Genomic DNA, 21735 nt, shown 5'->3' with positions numbered 1-21735 from the left:
AAAGCCTCATGTTTCTTTTCTCACAACTCCAGTGTTTTTTGCTGTAGTTCCATCTCTTCTTTTTTCATTTCTGCCTGCATCACATTTTTTTCGCGTAAGAACAACAGGGTGTCACTTCCATTTGACCTTCTCTTTTTTGGTTGCCCTTCATTCTCTTTATCTGTACTATTTTGTTTTTAGGTCTCTTCTAACTTCTCCATTGCTTTCATCCGCACGTCTTCTGCATTTTGTTTTTCTTTATCAATTTCTTTCATCTTTACACCAGACTCGTATTCCACTTGTTTTGTTGAAGCATCCTCAATTTCAATGATATATCCTCCAATGCATCTTCTACCTCTGTCATTTCTGAGTCAATTCCACTGGCATCTTCTTCTTCTCTTAGCTTTTTTTAAAGTTTTTGTGATAGAAGAGTATATCTATCCCTCACTCCTCTTTGGTCAACTATGAACTTTGGATTTTCCATCTTCATCAAGTTATGAACAATCTCATTCCACTTGGTCCCTCTTTGAACTGTCCCTTTTTTTGTTCCAGTAAAAGGATCCACTGCTAAAATTTCACGACATAGCATAATATTGTGTTCCTCAGTCCAAAACATAGTCCTGTTATGGTAAAGTACATAAATATAAATGAAAACTTCTTAATATTATATAATTATGTTATGTATTGACCTACTGTAATTATGTGTACTATGTATAAGCAAATGCATTATTAGGGACCGGTCATTATTTCTCGGGGGGTTGTGGGTGAGCAAAAACAAGGGGTGGGTCACTAGAATTTATGGAATAGAAGGATGAAGTCCACAAGTCTGAAGCTGTTTGCCATATAAACAAGAAGTGGATGTGTAGCTAGCCATTTGTCATTTTGTTAATGAGGACTATCTACAGTGGCTTTAATTTAACTGCATATGTCCAGATATAAGTTTTAACTCTATTCAAGTTGTGATAGTTTAAATTATAAAAAAAAACTCTTATAGTAAAATGTCTTATAATATAAGCTATTAAATAAAGTTATTGAACTGTGAAATATTGAAGTTCTTTATAAATATTAAGCTTTAAAATAAGCTATTCAACTTCTAATATAAACAAAAAAGCATGCTATCTATAACAATCAGTTAACAACTGTTGTATTTGTTGTTGCAGTTTTATAAATAAAAGACAATAAAAGACAAGAAAAATCACTGGGGAAAAGTTTAATCCGTTCTTTCCAAGATTAAGTAAAACTATACAAAAGAGGACAAAAAATGCTACAGAAAAATCACCATTTATTTAAGCAGAAAGGAGAGGGAAGGAAAAAACAAAATAAAATACACAAGAGACTTAAAAAAAATCAATTATTCATGTACTGTATTTTCTAAAAAAATCACCATATTAAAAAATTTGTTTCCCTAATCTCGCCAGGGATGGGATTGGGAAGGACTCAGGGGGACTTGTCAACCCGGTTACTTTAAGGATCACTTTTAAGATTTAATTAGGTGAAGAATAACTTATAACATGAAGTGTTAAAATTTCATCAGCTCAAATGGGAAGTCAAACCTTTGCCCTTTCCTAAGTAGATTCAATTATATTTTGGCGCCATTATAAATACGGAAATATTGAAATAAATTATTCTAAAAACAAAAAATCGTCTATCTGTGTCTATAAGATTGCCATTAACCTTACTTTCAAAAAATAACCCTCCAGAAATAACAGTCTAAAAATGAGAGAAATAGCATTTTTATCTTTGGGAAATAACATGACTGAAAATGCGAAAAATAGCATTTAAGAGACCCTAGTAATAAAAATTTACTAATGAAATTTAACCTGCCACCTGTCTCCCCAGTTTAAACTGTCTGCCGACGCCACTGGAATCATCATTCTCACAAGAAATGCAATGACACTTCTCACACTGACAATAAACGCAATAACACTCTAAAAGCATCATAATTTCATTTATGTTTCTTTCATTTCTTTCATTTGCAATTTTTTCCCCTTTACCTTCAGGCAACTGTGCTTAAAAGATATCACCCTTTAATTGAAATATGTCAGATAGAGAAATATACCATTCAATAATTGTCTTTGCAACATCACCTTTATTAATAACTGAAATAATGTTATCATTCATAACATTATTTTCATTACTAAAATGCGTGAGAATTGATTTTAAACGGTCGTAATGATCAGTATGATTTGCCATTATAAAAAATTAAAGGGTATATCATGATTATCGTCTTTTTATAAGTACATAGAAAAAATTATTCATCATTATTATTATCATCAAAAAATGTCCCCTTCATTTCAATGCATTCTGCTTTTAAAACTTTATTAAGTTTTTCATCCCATTGTTTTTGTTCTTTTGTATGATTATCTCAATGAGAAAGCAAGCAAAACCATTCCTCTTCATTTTCATCAACCCTCATAAATTCCCAATCAATAACAAGGATAATTCCCCAAATTTAGTATGCTGATAAAGTTTTATTGCAATCTTTCATGCAATTTTATCATTTGCCATAAACTGAGTATGACTTGACATCTGAACTTGCCATGACAAAAAATGTTGGATAAATGAAGAAATAAAAAACAAGATTTTATTTAAATATATTTTTGGGGAAAAAATTACAACTTTAATCTTTTATTTTATAGATAATCATTCCAACACCATTTTCAATCTTACATTTCTTTTAAAGTCACAGTATTCTATAATTGATTGTTTTAAAATTTTACAATGTCTCTTTAATCTCAAATTAAAGTGTGTACCAACTTTACAATCATTAAAAACATTGCAATACATTCAAAAGCAATGCCAATTAGACATAACAATTAATTTCACTTTTATCACAAATTTCACACAACTTTGAAACATAGGGATACATACAATGTTAATCCCGGGGGGTAAGGGTGCGGGCAGAGGACGGGAATTTGAAGAGAAAAATGAAAATTGGTTCAAATGCCCGCTTGTGGGGCACTCTAAGATAATCAAAACAGACATGCCCAGGGGATAGATTGAGACAGAATATTCTATAAATATTCTAATAATCTATAAAAATCGTCCAGGAATTGTGTAACAAATTTATGTAGTGAACCAGTAATCAAAACAAAAACTTCAAAAAAACTTTAACAATTTAATTTTAACAACATCCCACCACAACATAAAAACTTTCAAAAACATCAAGCATGGTGTTTACATAATACAACTACCAGTCTTCCATGATACTGTCTACTGTGTACATGATACTGTGAATACATATGTATAAATAAAGCTTTTAGTGCCTTATTTTATGCATGTTCAAAATTATTACAAATAAGAAGCATTCAATAATAAACATTATATGAACAGTGTTATTCAAACTCCCATGATTCAACACAGTCTAAGCATTGCCAGTAACTAGGTACTTCAGTAGGAAGGATCCCAACACAAATCATGTGATACCAACAAGTGCAACTGTCACAACAAACCCAATCCACATCTGCATCAACAGACTCATCTTCCAAAGCCAACGGGTGAACTCTCTTACATGCCTTACACAATTCTTTATCTTCAACTGCTCCTCCCTCTTCTTCTGCACTTTTGTTTTCTTCTTGTTGTTTTTGACTCTTTTTCTGTTTTCTTTGTTCACCTTTACTCTTGTTCGTTTCTTGCTGTCGCATCCTCTTAAATTTTTTTTGTCTCCGCAGTCTTTACAATCCCTTTTTGACGATTTTCGCAAACATTTTTCAAATGCTGAAACCACATCTCCGTCTCATCACGTGGCAACAAAACTTTTTCTGCAACTTCCAGCAGGTTATTTTCTTCCGGTACTTCATGGGTACGATTAAATTCCTGTAAAATTACTTTTGACGGTGGATCATGAGGAACCATCTTTCGATCTCCTTTAGAAACCTCTTCCCACAGCTCGTCAACTTTGCGATAATGTCCTGAGCACTGTGTTTCACATTCCTGGCATTTGCTACGACCGTAATGTCGAACAGGATAGGGAACAGGAACAGGTATAAAGGACAAAGGAGGGCCCTCTGGGTACCATTTACACTCTTCCAACGGTACACCTTCCTTGCAAAGTGGATGAATGCAGTTGTCTCTGTAGCAGCAAGTTAGGCAGAAAATATACTTTTGAGGAACATCTTTCCGGATATGGCGTTCTCGCAAATCCCAAATTCGCTTTATTTCATTAAATTCATGAGGATGGTCTTTCTCTAGCTTTTTCTTTGCTTTTTTTGTTCCTTTCAAGAATGTGGTTAAGAGTTTATTCTCAAGCTGCTGATTCGCGCTGTCTGCTCCTCGGAATAGGTGAATTTCAGTTCCAGCACATGGTGCTTTGTCAACCCTTGAACAGTAGACGTCAATAGCAGAATTTAAGTTTTTGTGATGTAATTTCTCATCGTCCTTCCCGCCATTGCTCAGGCAGGACCCATTAAGCGTCGAAGGTATAAATAAATTTGCGTGTGCCAGAGCCAAGCACCCATTTCGCAATTCTACTCTGTTCCTGTAACTTGCGCCGCTGTTTCTTGATGTAACTAACAAGACTCGACTTTTAGACTTTAAATGGCGCACCGTCCACCAATATTGGACTTCTAAGTGGGATGGTCCCTCGTCGTAACTTCCGTCTACCCGAACACACTCAACCTCCTTCCTTTTTCCAGTTATAGGATTTATAAATGCTGGGGTTATTTCTTCTTGTCGCTCTAACATTTCAAGATCAGCAAAATGTTGCGCGGGGTTTTTTTCAAAAAGTCCTGGTGCCTTCACAACACCTGCACAAATTTCACTTGTCGTTTTTGTACTGGGGAAGTTATATGATGTAGTTTGAAGGATAGATGAGTATTTGTTGACATAGTCTGTTCTTGTCGTAAGGTGTTCATTTCCCTTCACACATAGTGTGGCGTGTTGCTTGTTGGTAGCCATTGTGTCCAATCTGAAGCCTGCCTGATCGTCTCTTCCAATATTAATGATATTGCAACCATTTTCATGTTGAAGTTTATCTAACGCAGCGTACAGGGCAGCACTCCAGTGTTGATCAGGATTATACCGAATAGTAAAACCTTTTCTTGCTCTTTTACTTACAACTTTTGCTATCCCATGGTACCGAGAAGCAGACCTTCTTCTCTTATTACGAGCGCAGCATAACTGAACCACACTACCATATGAAATTTTTCGGTCATACTTATTTTCTAAGTGTTCTTTTATTCTCTTGAATGTCGCCTTCTTTATTTTCCGATTACCATCAAAAGTCAATATCCCTGTTCTTCTCCACGCATCTGCTCCTGCACCGCACTGTTTCACAAACTGTTCTATTTCTTGGCCAATACCTGGACATTCTGAAATTATTTTGCCAACTTTTTTGCTTCGCCTTCTCTTCATTAAACGTGCTTCAGCCAGCCTTTTCTTCGTTTGTCTCACGCATTTATGTCGTATATAAGCTCTTTTCTTCATAATTAATTCCTTTCCTCGTTGATCTAATACACTTTTAACTCCCTTGGCCCATATTTCGGCTTCACTAGATCCTGAGTCGGATACTACATCGTCAGAAGAAATTTCCTGACCGGAACCATCCGCAGAATTCGGTTCTTCTGTATTGTCGGTATCCGTCTCACTCGTACTGTCCATTTCGTCACTTTCGCCACTCGTTTCATATACACCTAAAGACTGCAGCAATGCCTTTTCTTTGATCTTTGCAACATTTTCAATTGCATCTTTGATGGCACAAGCTTCCTCCATCGCTTGTTCCACCTTGGCTTTCCTTTTTTTAAACTTGAAAACCCGTAAATATTTTTCGCTTTCGTATTTGAGATCCCCGATGACTTTGCAATAGCATATTTTAAACGTTCACGCTCACTTTCTAACTCAGTCAGATTTAAAAGTTTCCGAACTTCATCTTTTGCCATCTCCCCGTTTATCTGTTTGTGCTTGCATGTTTCTGCCATTAGGGACTGTATTATGTTCAAGTTTGCTGGCCGTAATTTATTGAGTAAATACAAACAAAACGTTCTTTGTTTAAGTGTTCCTACTCCAACAACTGCAAGAGGCATTTGTAACAATTTTCGGCGAGTATGAAATGATTTATACTTAATGTTCGGACTACACATCTTAAACGCGTCTGCAAGCTTTAAGAATCCTTTCTTGATAATTTCTTCAGCAACATTAATAGTTCCTTTACACTTACAGAAGAAGAGGGGCTGTTTAAAAAGGTTGGCTTGAGAGAGTAGGGCTTGATGGTGGTGACGCCATTATGGTGTCAGCACTTGCACCAGAATGAGAACTTGATCCGCAATCAACGTCTTCTGCATCAAGAAGGTTATCGCTCAATTCAAAACTTTGTGTGTTATCTTCTGAAACTTCTGTCAAATCAACCACCGTAGAGACTGGATTATTAGATTTTTGTGACTCATCAGGCTGCAACATAACATCATCGTCAGGGCTGCCTGCATCTTCACCAGTTTCATTTTGAGGGTGGTCTTTAAAGAATTTCGTCAAATCTGACACTTTCTTTACTTTTGGTGGAGGTGAGCTGAGGATTTCTTGAGTTTTGACAGATTTTCGTTTGTGGTACCATTTTGACTTTGCTTCCACTTTCCTGAGCGCTGCTAGCTGTTTCTCGCTTTCGCGTTTTTCTCTTAAAAGGGCTCTAATATCGCCAATGAGTTGATCACACTGCTTAAAATCTTTCACCAGCTTTGCTTTTTCCATTCTACTCTCTTTCATTCGTATTTGGCTTTCGACATTGGTTAACATTGTTTCAAAGTGCTTTATCTCTTTCTGTCTTTCTACTTGGTTTGCTTTTGCTCTTTTTTTTCCATCATCACTACTGTTGTCACTTGAACTCTTGGATCTTGAATAACCCTTCTTAAATTTATATCCCCCTTCCCTTACATTTTCTTTCGCCTGTTTATATAGTTCACCTGAAAGAAAAATAGCACACTTTCCAATTTCCCTATTTTTGTTGTTGTTTTAAGTCAACTGGTATCCTAAAATATTACCATAAACAGGTAAAAATGGAACAAGTTGGTGAAGAATCAAGACAGAACAAAAATTTTAACATTGTTTTAGCATTTTGGCATGATAATTATGTTCTTTATTGCATCAACAATGTCAATGTTGCTCAGGTTGCAGCATTACATTGTTTAATTATACTGATAACTTGCAACAACCTGGGGGTTTTTATGAATGTAATGATTACAGTAAAATCACACATAAAAGAACCACTATATTTTATACTGTAAAAAACAAATGTAAGTAAAAAACAAACAAACAAATGTAAGAAGAATGTACTGTGCAATTTCATTTATAGGATTAATTATTAGATCGAGCCATTCCAACACTTGTCAGTCTAAACTGGGTTTTTGTATTATGTCAGCCCAAAATGCTTAAATTTCAGGTTAATGGTCCTTTAAAAATGCCCAGTGTTTTATTGTATATGTATGTATGTATGTGCATGTGAAATCAATGTCTGCATGTGTGTGTGTGTGCATGTGTGTTACAAATCCATACTGGATGCTTGAAATATATATATACCAATTAATATCTCCACTGTTGTAGACACATACCTCTGTCCATCAAACTAGCTGGGTCTTGCAATGCAATGTGTACAGCTGCATCATTAACAGCTACTTCATACTCTGTTTTTGGATTCTTATATATCTTTGCCTTCTCAACTACATTTATATTGTTATTTGACATATTTCCTTCTCCACTAGAGCTAGCCATTTCCTATTTAAAATTCAAAAAGAAACAATAAAATTGACAAATAACTTAATCTACATGAATATTGCTTCATAATTTACCCAGAAAACGAAATAATGTACATGAAAACTCAAATAGTTTGTATTAAACAAAGTTGTAAATTGATTTACACTGAAAAATATTTACCTGTTCAGATGGATTTCTTCATTTTAACTGGCCTCCCTCAAATGTTAGTCGCTGCTGCTGGGAGAGGATTATAGGTTCTGTTTGGGTTCTTGGTGTGTTGCTTTCACCAGCATCCATCAACACAAAGCATGTATTCACTGGAAATAAACTGAAAACCTCTTCTTCATCAATAATTGATTCATCTTCAAGCATGACCTTAATTTCATCAGGTTTGCATTTTAATGACACTTTAATTTGTCCTAAAAGCAACAAATCATAAAAATACATTTACACAGTTATACTAGCTTTTATATTTTGTTTATATTCTGTACTAAAAGACCATGCACATTTTGCCCTATAGAAACTTATAAGATTGAATATTTATCAGTGCACTAGCTAGTACTTCTATTTACCTTCTTGTAAAGAACTGGCAGATACACAGTATTTTTGACCTTTCGTGTCTCTAATTTTATACACCGATGCCATATTTCCGGCTCAATAAACTTTATACACACACTATAGAAATTAATCAAAACTTTTTATGAAATACAATTGGGACTGTTCATTAATTATACATATGGATGACTGGAGTAAAACAATGCATTTAGTGAAACGTTACAATTTTTGTCAACCCATAATGCCCTACTTTGATCGAACTTAAGAACCTTAAAGCCTCTAAATTGTCAAAAACAGCCTTTTCAAAGTCTTTTAGACAATAATGCCCCCTTGTAACAAGCAAATATTTTAAATTTTAGACCACCCCAAGTTTTCCTCCAGTTCAAGTGTGGATCCAGCACTAGTGCACTAATTTGCATGACACAAGAAAACTGCTAAAAATAATCACTTTGTTTTGTCAAGCAAATTAGTGCACTAGTACTGGATCCACCCCTCTCCAGTTAATGCAATACAATTAATTAACAGTCCCTATAAACCAGTAAGCTATACTGTGCCTGTATAAACATGGGTGCTAACTAAATTTTGTCAGTCATATTCAAATATTTATATATCAACTGAAATTGTTTTTATACATATTAGAATGAATTTATTTCGTGCCTTTTTAATATAAATAGTAAAATATGCACCAGGTGTATAAAAAGACATGTGAATATTTAATACATTTAAATATTTATACATATTCATTAAATTTAGAATTATGGATGCAATTGACAATAATCGATTTCAAATACAACAACTGCTACTTTTAGAAAGTTGAAAATATTTTTATTGGATGGATAGTATTTATAAAAAGATTTTATATTAAAGGTAGGTTACAGTCGCTTCAGCGCATGTGCCTGCTTTGTTTACATTTTTTTGTTATGATACACTTTGTTTCATATAACACCAAGTACTGCGTACATATCAAATTATAATTACTCCGCCTGCGTATGCGCAGCGGAGTCTTAAAATGCCATGGTCTTTTTTCCTTTTTGTCGTTTTGGGCGACAGAAGTTGGCATTTCTACAGCTAACCCAAAACATTTTGACCGAGAAGCCCTGAGTTACACGGATGAATTATGTACATCAGTTGGCATTTAGGGACGTTTGGGGTAATTTTGTGCAATGTTTATTTTTCTTTGTGGCCTTGTGCCTCGTGTTCGAATCGACGTTCTTCCCTTGTGAAAAATTGAAAAATATGAATGTCGAATTGAAAGAGTTCTCACAACTATGTTCAACAACTACAAAGGTAAGTTGTTAAGATTTAGATTATATTCATATGCTGTGGCGGTAATAGTACACCCAAGATTTTCTGTTTTATAGTTGATTTAGTGATTCACGTTGTTTAGCGACCCTGCATGTTTAAGAATTCGATATTTCTATTTACTTGAGTCTATTTTAAAGCCGGTTTTATAAAATGCCTCAATTCGGCAATGAATTTTTATATGAAACATGTTTCTTTGCAATTGGTTTCACAGAATCAAAAATGGCCTAGTTGTGTCGTATTTCAGATAACACCAAGATATTCTTTTATCACAAATATAAATGTACATATTATTACAAAGCCTGGTCGAATTGTAATCAGGACCCAACATTTTGACAGTCCAGTCTACTGTCTTCATCAGGGGTGATCTAAAGCTGGAATCAAAGCTTCTTAAATAACCAAGGGATGATGTCACCTGCCAATGAGACGCATATATTCCTTTGGCAAATAGCCACCGTCATCCTTATTCAGAGCATGATTACTCATCTTTATATTCTACGCTTCTAGGCAAAGTCTTTGACCATATCGATTGTTAGTGGTAATTATTTTTTCCCTTGGCAGAGCACCTGTGTGACATCAAACACAAGATTGCATGGGAAAACTCTAAAGTAATTACCACTAACAATCGAAACATGGTCGAAGACTTTGCCTAAAAGCGTGGCATATAAATATGAGTAATCATGCTCTGAATAGGGACGACAGTGCCCATTTGCCAGAGGAATATATGCCTCTTATTGGCAGGTGACATCATCCCTTGGGTATGATGTCAGATCACCCCTGATGAAGACAGTAGACTGGACTGTCGAAACTTTAGGTCCTGATTACAATGTGACCAGGCTTTGTGATCATTTATATAAACCAGAGTAGCGAGCGATAACAGGGTTAAAAGGGGGTATTAAAACTGTTCCTATTACAGGATTGATTTGCCAAACTTATAAAACCCTATTTTTGTTCTAATTTCCAGGTTTTGGTGCTCATTTGCAGGAAGTTGCAAAAAAAATTAATGTCCCTGAGTGTGTGTGCATTCCATGAATGCACATTTGAATACCAAGTCACATTCAAATACCAAGTCACATTTGTATACCAAGTCACATTTGAATACCAAGTCACATTTGAATGCCAACTTAACTTTGAATGCCAACTTACCTTTGAATGCCAACAATGAAGTTACAATGAATAAAGTTATATTAATTAATAAAGTTACATCAGTAAACAAAGTTAAGCAACTGAATGAAGTTACATCATTAAATAAAGTTACATCAATGAATAAATATGCATTAATGAATAATTTCATATTAATGAATACAAAATGTATAACAAAAAATCCCAAAAGTATGACATCCAACAGTACAAAAAGCAAAATCACCTTATTTTGTGACCTTTTGTCACCTTCTGTAGTTTCCTCACCTGCAGGCGGAGTGAATGCCTTGAGCAGGCGTCTTGTTTACACCAAAGATGGCAATGAGTGAAACCAAAACAACTACAATAAATCGTATTTGTACATCTCTTGAAAGCGGAATTGTACTTTTGCAAAACTGTTTGAGGAACTTGAATTACTGTATGTCACTACATTTATTATAACAGCTGGAGCGTCTTCTAAATGCCGAAAGGACGAAGGTGTGATATCGAATCAATCGGAATCCATTGATCGAACTAATATTGTTTAATTTTGGAGTTAATGACTTTAATGTGTTATATATGCTTTTAATCATGGAACCTCTTGTGCGGTATATTTATCCTCTAAACATCTTGGCAGTATTGTTGTTGCTGTCATGGCTGAAGCAATGGATGAAAGTCTTGCGCTTGACGAATTCGAATCAAGTTTTATTGAAAATGCTGCCGCACAACCAAACGTTGACAGGGTAACGAAATGCAATTGTAACGGTCATTGCCTGCGAGAAAAAGGATAGCTACTGCTCCAGTGCTTGTCACGGCGAAGACTTCAGCTATTGCATGAACAATAGAAGAGTTCAGGAAAGCAATAGTGAGGAAGAGGTACGTATAAATTAGTGTTTAGATTAAATAAGGTGATAAAGTTCTGACTTTACAGATATATTTTATCTATAAATAATTTTTTTTATTTATTCATGTCTCTGGAATATTAATTGTGATTTCCTATTTTGTTTTCATGCTTTAGGATTCTGATTCTTTCACACAAGGGGATCATACTGATAGTGAATCTGATGATGATGGAGCAGAAAGAAATAGAGGAAGAGGCAGGGGAAGAGGCAGAGGACGTGCAAGAGGAAGAGGCAGAGGACGTGCAAGAGGTCAACCTAGGGGGAGAGGTCGTGGGAGGGGGCGATTGAATGAAGAGGGAAATGCTGCTGAAAATCAAGCAAACCATGAACAGGAGTTGGTGGTAACTGCCTTTTTTATTTCTCTCCACTTGAATAGAGCTCTTTAAAATGATACTTTTTGTATATTATTTTAGTACATGATCATTTGCTAGTTATATTCAAATCTATTTTGTTTATTTAGAATCTAGTGGAGGCAATGGATATAAACAGATTACGAATATTGGCCATTGAACTCCTTAGGAGACAGCCTGCTGCTTATGCTGATGTGGTGAATGGAGAGTTGATGCATGGGGATGGCTTCCAACCTGATCCAGAACCAGGCAATGATCAACCGGAGTGGTGTAATTGTGGACATTGTGTCAATATGCCAACTCAAGATGAAAACAAGTGCTGTGCTCGAGTGAGACGTCCATGCATATCTAGGACCAACCTGTTTAGACAATTAATATTAGATGCTAATGTTTTAGAACTGCAAATGAGGTACAGGGAGGATGTTTTAGTCCTAGACAACCAAAGAAACAATGAAAACTTTCGTCACGCAGCATATAGACAATATGTTCTATGGCAACATGGATGGTTGGGAAGAGGAAACAGAAGAGTTGTTCCCAGCTGTTGTGTCTTGGCAATTCGTTCACGGTATCCTTCACCTAACGGTATATATACAGGTTATATGCCTGCCCGGGTGTAGTCGTATTATAATTAGATAGGAGTTTGTATATATATTTTCACTCATAGTCTATAGAATGTACATGGTGGCAGAAAGGGAGATAAACTCATCTATATAGGTGAAAATTTGTGCAGATACATAATGTGATGCAATTATAATTCTCGACTATAACCATTTTTCTATTGTGAACAGTTGAGCCATACCAATGTTATTGAGAGAGATACATTATGTAGCTAATAGACACATGTTCTTGAACCTATTCATACTGAAGACAAAGACATGGATACAATTATCTATTTCTTAATCATGTACAATATTCAATAGACTATGATACAGTTTAGGCTAGCACAATGCACTTTGGGATTGTTTATATAAATTTAAGTTTACATAATCATGTTTTAAATTTTAATTACTTTTATGGCTGTTTCGCTCTATATCAGAGCTCATCAGCATGCCTAGGACGTGTTGATGAAATAAAATTTTGATAACATCAATGAGTCCGACATGGACAGCCTGGCCCGAAAGGGTCTGGGGGTTTGAAATCAGAGTTTTCCTTCTCTTAGATGGACTGCCTACCATGGCTAATGAGCTCCATCTACCTGAAGTTTTTAGGTTTAGTTTAATCAAAACCTAGTTGTGTGTTTTTCAACAAGAGACTGAACTGAAGGCGGAGGAAGTGCAGCTATATTGGGGGCAATCCTTCTTGGGTCATCACTATCCAAACCAATTCTCCTGTCTATGGTTCCCTTTGAACTGATCCTTTTTGCAAAGACCTTGAGCAAGAGGTCAGGAATATATGTATATTCCTTTGGCACTAGAACTCTTGTTCTGCACCACTGCTTTGCTTGCTTGCTGTATTTACGTCCATACCTAGAAAATAAAACCCCAGAATGTTGAAGTGGCTAAAAAATTGGTAGAGCTGCATACTAATACATTAAAAAGCATAAAACAATCCACTTACTTTGGTTCACCATCAGCTGTAGTTGCAAATGCTCTACCTCTGTGGCAATTAAAATCTATGGCAGCCAGAAGGTTCCTTGCTTTGTATACTGGGTTTCTGCAAAAAAAGGAATAGCTTCTTATGTCATTTGAACTGTGTATTTGAAGTAAAGTACTGTTTGAGATTTTTCAGCTGTAACATTTTTTATTACTAACGAATAAGCCTGTCGTTTGGCAGCATACATCAAAATCACATTGTGATACGACTCTAAGAATCCAGTGTGTCTAAAAATATATTTAAAAAAAAATAAAATTTTTGTATACATGTTTTCATAAAATACAATAAAACATAGTGTGACAAATATTACCTAAAATTGACATAATAGATCAATGTGTTTAAGAATCGAACATCCAACACAATCTTTGCAAGAGCTTTATGTGCAGTTGACTCCTTTTTCAACCAGGGTTTTGTTCTTGCTTCATCGCCAAGTGGGTCATGGCCACATTTCCCTCCGTTAATGCCCTCCTCAATAACCCATTCATGTTCATTCACAACATGGTGAAGAATACCAATCCATTTGTCCTGTTGAAGGAAATAATGTATAATGCATGTGAGTTGCTCACTTTCTAAAAGTAAAACTATTGCTATATTAATTATAATAACTTGTAGGTACACCACGTAAGTATTAAATACTGCAAAGCTTTCGGTCCGTTAACCCGGACCTTCATCAGTGCAATTACTTGAATACACGTTTGCGCGTCACTTAAATATCATGTTAGTCGTGATTAGTTTGCTCGCGCTATTAATTAAACGGTTTCATTTAATTAAGTTCTAACTAATGCGCGCGCCCTAGACAAGTATTTGACTAAGAGACACCGAAAAGAGCACGCCACGTACTATTAAGTGGCTTTCCCTCTTGGACGATAGTTTGATGTTTATAAATTTCAATAGATTCTCTCATTTTACGAGAGACAGTAAACTTATCGTTTGCTAAAATGGTAGCATCGTTCCATTTAATGCGATGATCATAAGTCCATGCATGGTGAGCTACTGCAGACTTATCCAGTTTACCTTTCTCGCAGTTCGTCTTATGTTCTTTAAGACGTATTGAGAGATTTCTACCGGTAAACTGGATAAGTCTGCAGTAGCTCACCATGCATGGACTTATGATCATCGCATTAAATGGAACGATGCTACCATTTTAGCAAACGATAAGTTTACTGTCTCTCGTAAAATGAGAGAATCTATTGAAATTTATAAACATCAAACTATCGTCCAAGAGGGAAAGCCACTTAATAGTACGTGGCGTGCTCTTTTCGGTGTCTCTTAGTCAAATACTTGTCTAGGGCGCGCGCATTAGTTAGAACTTAATTAAATGAAACCGTTTAATTAATAGCGCGAGCAAACTAATCACGACTAACATGATATTTAAGTGACGCGCAAACGTGTATTCAAGTAATTGCACTGATGAAGGTCCGGGTTAACGGACCGAAAGCTTTGCAGTATTTAATACTTACGTGGTGTACCTACAAGTTATTATAATTACTAAAGTCGCCATGCAATCATACAAGAAAATTATTATTGCTATATTGTTAGCAATACTTCAGGCTTACCTTGAAATTCTTGGAATTGTTATCACAGGTCTTTGCACAGTGCCAGAAGTGATTTCGGATGGATGGTACCCAAAGTAGCAACTGATCATTTCCTTTAGCCTTAGCTGCCTAAAAAGCAATCATAGATTTGTTTATATTTCTTTCACACACTATATGAATAGAACAACTGATTAAAAAAAGTAATTCTTCTATTGTATACATACAGCATTCACTTTTTTTGTGATGTTTTTTGCACCATGCCACACATCATTCTGATGCACAACTTCTTTGTACTTGCTTTCCCTTTCTGAAAACATGTTTAAATCACATACAGCAATTTAAGAATAGCATAATGATAAAAGAAAATGCTTAGCAACTCTATTTAGTTTAATAATATAGTCCTGTTCATAGAATATATAGACGGTCACACACTACAAATAAAGGACACATACTCATCAATGCGGCAATCTCCAGGTGGCCATCTGTCACAACTTCTTTTAAAATCATTGGTGAGGCAAGCAGTGCATCCATTCCTCTCTCAAACCCTATTCTTTCCATATTATTACTTTTCCCTGCTTCTTCCCTCACATCAATGATGTTGACTTGTACAATTGCTCTGTCCTGTGTGTCTGCCAAACTGTATGTACAGTACTGTGCGCTGTGCCCTGGTGAATCATTTCTACCATCACCACTCAATATGGTTTCTTTGCCAGCTTTCTTATTCCATAACTTCTGTTGGTGTTCACTCCAGTACTCATTTATAGCAGGGATGATGTATAACCTCTGGTACTGATTAAATAGCGTTGATGAAAAATATTGCAGGTTACAGAAGTTAAACATCAGCCCTACTTTGGTGTAGGAGTTCCCAGATAATAATAATGCTGATGCAAGCATCAGATTTCCTGCTCTCAATTTATCACAGGATGGTTGAGCAGCCCATCGTCCACCAAAATGACCAGCATTACTACTCCAGGAAACAACAAGGCATGTCCCAATATATGTCTTCCTATATTCTAAGACACGAGCACACCCTTCTCGTTTACAAACAGACCCATGTAACGAAGCTAAAAGTGACATGAGGATGTCTGTAAAGACAATGCACTTCTCCATTTTGATTGCTTCAGCTGGACTGATCACCTCCACCGTTGACCTGTATCCTGTTGGTATAGTGCTACCTGTTGTTATAGTGCCATCATCATCATCTGGATTATCTCCATCATTATCATCATGTCCTTCTATTGTTACATTCAGGTTATCATCATGTAAAGGGTCTTCTGATCCAGTAATTGTTCTGAAACATGTTTGACAACAAGACATGAAATGAAATGCTCTTAAATGCACATTGTATAAAGATATTAATAAGAACTCTTTGCCTATTGATAAAATCCACTTACTCAGAGCTTTCACCGCAAGGATTATCCAGGTCATCAAGACTTGAATCACTATCCCCCTCTCTTTCACTTGCAGTAATTGTATCTTCCATTAATGAAGACCTTAATAGTACCATAAAAAGAATGTATAAACAACAATGCACCAACATATATAAGCTATATGTATAAAAAAATGACCCAACCTTTGTGTTTTCGCAGCATGTGGTGAACTGTCAACATCAGACAACAATCTTTTTCTCGCTGATGATAGTGGGGTTGAGGAGGAAACTTGGCAAGAGAAAAAAAAATAGCATGTTATTACCGTTATTCAAGCTTTTTAGGGTTGTCTGTAAATGATATAATATGAAACAACTGAACAGAAATTCACTCACGTGGCGACGATAATCTTGTTGTAATTTGAGGTCTAATTGTCACATTTTCGGACGCGTCCATTGTTTGAGTTTCAACGTGGCTAAAATATATACAAATTCCAGGCTGAAAAAAACTGTTAAATTAAGAGTATTCTAACACCAATCTAATATATCCTTATATCTTACCATGTTTTCTTAGCTGACACTTTTGCGTACAAATCAAGCAGCATCTCAGCAACTTGTTCGTCTGTTTTTAACTGGTTCTCTTCTTTTACCGCTTTCCACCTATCAAAAGTTTCAAGGAGGCAAACCTTTGTAGCATTTCGCTTTGCAAAATACTCTTTTCTCTTCGATTCTTTCTTTTTTTCACCGCCAGAAGTGGGATTTGTCGATCAACTCGAAGGTTGTGGCTCCTGTAAGTCCGCCATCTTACTCGAGTAATAAGTAGACTGCGCGCAAACTTGATAATGAAGACTGGGACGACTCAAAATGTAAACAAAAGTGTGAGCACACTTCGCATATGCGCAGAAGCGACTGTAACCTACCTTTAAGGATATATTTTAATAGATTTTACTCACCTTTGTTTCCACGTGCTGTCAAACGCTATAAAGACGCCAGAAAGGACAAAAGCGGATGCGGATACGGGAATCAAAAACAAAGCCTGGGTTTCCGGACCCAATTCCGGTTGACTCCAGGCTTCATATTTCAAAACGCGTGTCAAATCGCCAGCACCCGGGGAAAAGTCTTTGTCAAATGCCCGTCTGAGGGGATAGAATTCACAGTCAAATTCCCGTCTTCTGCCCGCACCCTTACCCCCCGGGATTAACATTGATAGGTGCATAATATCCTCTGACAGATAAAATACAAATGAAATTTATTTTCTCATATGAATAAAGAATCCCCAAACATCTGAACACCAAAAGCTATCCATATCAATCCACCTGCATGCATAATTAATTAATAAAATCTATTTTGCTAAAATTACAAATTCTATATTCATAAACCACTTCTCTAACCCACACCCATTTCTGAAAACATTTATTGTTCTCCATCTCAGTTGATCTAAATTCTATTTGTCAGTAATATCTTTTATCATAGATTGTAAAACGAAGTATTTTAAGTTAAGTTGTTTTACCTCATTTCTCCAGAAGACCTGACTTGATGATTTATGAAGTGATGGAATCATGAAAAAGATAAGCAATTCAAACACTCATCTTTCCAACCACAATGGCAATGACTCTGCAAGCAATTTTTAAATGGTTGATCACAACTGATTGCTTGAAAATAATCCTTGTAGAATTTCCACCAATTCTCTTTGTGCAAAGGACTCTTACTCATTTCTTTTTTAATTGACCAAATTTGAAAGGAATAAGCATGACCATCCTTACTTTCTCAGGTCGTTGACTTTTTTCAACTCTATGCTCCCCATCTTTCATATTATTACATGAATGACCATATAAATACATACCTCTAGTTTCATAATATGGTAAAAAGCAAAAATAATTTTTAAACAAAAATTTTCCATAATCCTATTGCTATTTATACTTTAAAACAGATGTTAAATTTGGCATAGCGAAGATATATTTATTTTTCAATTGGGACTTTACTAACAAATGTGTTAAGCAAATTAACCCTGCAATTTGATTGTGGATTTCCTTTGAAAAACTTGAAAAATTATAAGCCAAAAAAAAATTCCATTAAAAATATTTTTTGAAATGGGTTTAATCTATAACTTTTTCAATATGTTCGTTTGAAAAAATATGAAAGGGAAAAAATATAAGGCATTTTTTAAAATTTTTATAACTGCAAACAAAAACTGAAACTTTTCATAATTTTCATTATCCAACATTCAAAATTTCCAACTTGAGAAAATGATACAAATCCTTCAACTTCGTTACTTCTTTGAATTTCACGAACTTTTCTTTCAAAGTCATCCTCTGTCCACCCAAAATAAAAGGGTAATGCAATAAACACAAATGATGCAATTGCTTTTTTTTTATATATCTATATCCAGTGGTTTCAAATAAATGAATGCAAGATCAACTAACTTTAAGAACATATATCCCTTTCAATATACCCACCCTTGAAGGCCAAAAAATTTATCATCTGAATATTTTTGTTTAAAAAAGGAAATTAGTGTTGAGTAATATCTGAAAGAGTATTTTTACTCCGGCGCCAGAGACGAAGTTGAAAATTCACCCCAGTTTTTTTTTTCGTTGTCGCAAGTCTGAAATGGCGCGAAACATTCTAGTATTTAAAATGTGTATGTGATCGTATTTATTTACGTTCCAGTCTTATCTCCCACGAGTTGTGGTGCACAGCTTTGGCTAATTTTCCGATGCGCAATTCAATTCCACTTGCATGATACGGCAATTCCTCCAAGAGGAACAAATAAACCGTTGTTTTCATGCTGTTCGATTAAGTCTAAATTGAATTGGAGTAAGAATATATTTAATATGTGTAGATTCTGGTCCTATTTTAATAATATCGCTGCTATTTTGCCGTTTAACAAGATGATGTGGTCGTGTATGGGCGCGTTGACACGTCGTAGTTTGCACAGGATTGAAGATTTAATATATAAGTGTGAATTCCAAAGGCTAAGTGTAAGACAAAGTGAATGTATCGAGCGGTTTGTTTACAATTTTGAACAATTGAACTTCTATACTTTTTAAAGTACGATGTGCTTCTCAATTTCGCGATTAAACATTTAGGTTCACAAGGCATCTAAATGCGAATATGAACTGTATTGTTTATGTTCAGTTATATACATAGTTGCCAAGTTTTGAAAAAAAAACTCAGATTATAGTTTTTTCTTAATTTGGAGCCAGCGTCATAGACATAGGTTTTTAGAAGGCTAGAGCACACAAAAAATTTCAAATTTAGGGTCCCGGAAATTTGATATTGTTTCGAAAAAACAATTTGAAACAAGAAAATTTTTATTTGAAATTTTTGACTAATTCCCGAGGCCGCGCAGAGCGCCATGCAAGGGTACTAATTCCGCTGGGAGAATTATTACACCCGGGTATTGTGACAGAACATAGCTGAATCCAAAGTTGCTCAAATTCTTTGTCATGAACGGTCGACCTTGGGTGGTTTTCTTAGATATGCGCATGCGTGAAATTTTGAACAAGTAAACACTGGTAACCAGTATCATCCTGATTGGCCAAGACAAAATGTTTATATTTAAAATACAGCATCAGCGATTTAACTGTCTTTTTAACCAGAGAGGTGCTGAAATCACCTAACGCTCGCCTGCACTGTTTGTCTAGAATAAGGCTAAACTCTGTATGAAAGGTATCTGTATGAAGCACAAATTACCGATCTTTTTATTACAAATTACAAGGCTAAAATCCGCGTTGGAAGGTAATATTAAGCACAAACTTCAGATATTAGTTGTGACCTCAGAATTACTGGCCAAAACTGGCCTCGGAATTACATTAGTTTTATTTGTGACCAATATTTCTTCCGTTTCTCGCAATCCGCGAACGTGATATCAACAGGTAAGTTAACGGACCAGGCAAAAGTCTCTGCTTTAAGCCGGGCGCACACACAACGATTTTACGGTAGTTGGTCCATTCAGGTTTAGACATATAGGCAGCCCTTGCCCAGACATGTTTTCCTCGCGCGCCGCGCGTGTACGCGAGTCTACTTGGTCTAATATTATGACCAAGTATGGATCGCCAGTCGCCACATTTTGATGAAAACATCCATTTAGACAATCTAGACAGGAATCGGCCGACTAAAATCGTCGTGTGTGCGCCTAGCTTTATGAAATAAACAAGATTGGATTTTTATATCTACACAAAAAAGGATTATGCATCAAACAACGAAAAGGTATGTACAAAATTCTTATAGGTGCTTTAATAATATATTTGCATGTGTATCTACATAAATAATATGCAAATATATGTCACATGCGTTGCCATTTGCCTTTGCATTCCGCTTAGCCTATCGGCTTTCTACTTATAAATACTTATGTGCAAAAGCTTGTAATTGCGAATTATCTGACAATATTCTTTAAACTTTAACGTTGGACTATGTTTTATATATTTTCACTCCCTGAATGATTTCTATATTAAGCGATTGAATTTTGATACGGCATGTCACAACACAATCTCATAATTTATAATTGTACATGTACAATACAAACAAATGGTAGCATACAGGTGAAAATATTTGAAAGTTTCTCATTTGGCTTAGGGTTGTACAAATAGTTTCGTTAAATATGATTCAGCTACAACTTTGAACTAAAAAAAAACAGGGCTACACAATAGCCATGAAAATCGTAATGAGCGTGATAACTCTGGATAACTCTAACATTGACCTTATCATGATGCTAATAAGCTTAACATTTGCCTTATCGTTTGATAATTTTGAGCAAAGCTCTCTTTATTATTGTATAAATGTGTACCAAATGGCACTGAATAGTCACAATGCATATCGATGACTTATATTTATGATGATTCCTCTGATGTAAAACCATAATATTTAAAAAATATAGCATCTTAACATTGACCTTATCATTATGCTAATTAGCTTAACATTCACCTTATCATTTGATAATTTTGAACAAAATTCCCATTATTTTTGTGTAAATGTGTACTAAATGTCACCATATAGTCACAAGACATATCGATGAGCTATATTTATGATGAATCTTCTGATGCAAAGCCAAAATATTTAAAAAATATAACATCTTAACATTGACCTTATCATTATGCTAATTAGCTTAACATTCACCTTATCATTTGATAATTTTGAGCAAAACTCTCTTTATTATTGTATAAATGTGTACCAAATGGCACTAAATAGTCACAATGCATATTGATGACTTATATTGATAATGATTCCTCTGATGTAAAGCCAAAGTATAGAAAAAATATAGCATCTTAACATTGACCTTATCATTATATTTTGTTGTATAATGTTCACTCCCCCCTGGTAAATGGTTCTTTTGCAACAAATAGGCTCCTTAAGTAGAT

General features: G+C 35.3%; 1 protein-coding gene and 1 pseudogene across 1 annotated transcript; both read right to left on the bottom strand.

Annotated features, from left to right (window-relative positions):
* Window positions 1–3314: 3314 nt before the first annotated feature.
* LOC114536356 lies at window positions 3315–5688 on the bottom strand (annotated as a pseudogene).
* A 7749-nt stretch (window positions 5689–13437) lies between these two features.
* LOC114536355 lies at window positions 13438–15543 on the bottom strand. The gene is made up of 6 exons (XM_028557720.1): window positions 15465–15543; window positions 15237–15319; window positions 15034–15141; window positions 13788–14002; window positions 13636–13704; window positions 13438–13537 (listed from the first exon to the last, which is right to left on the bottom strand). Exons 1-6 carry the CDS (start codon window positions 15541–15543, stop codon window positions 13438–13440), a joined length of 654 nt encoding a protein of 217 aa, XP_028413521.1.
* Between the last annotated feature and the right edge of the window lie 6192 nt (window positions 15544–21735).

The sequence above is a fragment of the Dendronephthya gigantea genome, unplaced genomic scaffold (genome assembly GCF_004324835.1).
Source record: "Dendronephthya gigantea isolate DGI-Jeju-01 unplaced genomic scaffold, DenGig_1.0 000134F, whole genome shotgun sequence".
Lineage (NCBI taxonomy): Eukaryota > Metazoa > Cnidaria > Anthozoa > Malacalcyonacea > Nephtheidae > Dendronephthya > Dendronephthya gigantea.
This window is presented reverse-complemented; position numbering and strand designations above follow the sequence as displayed.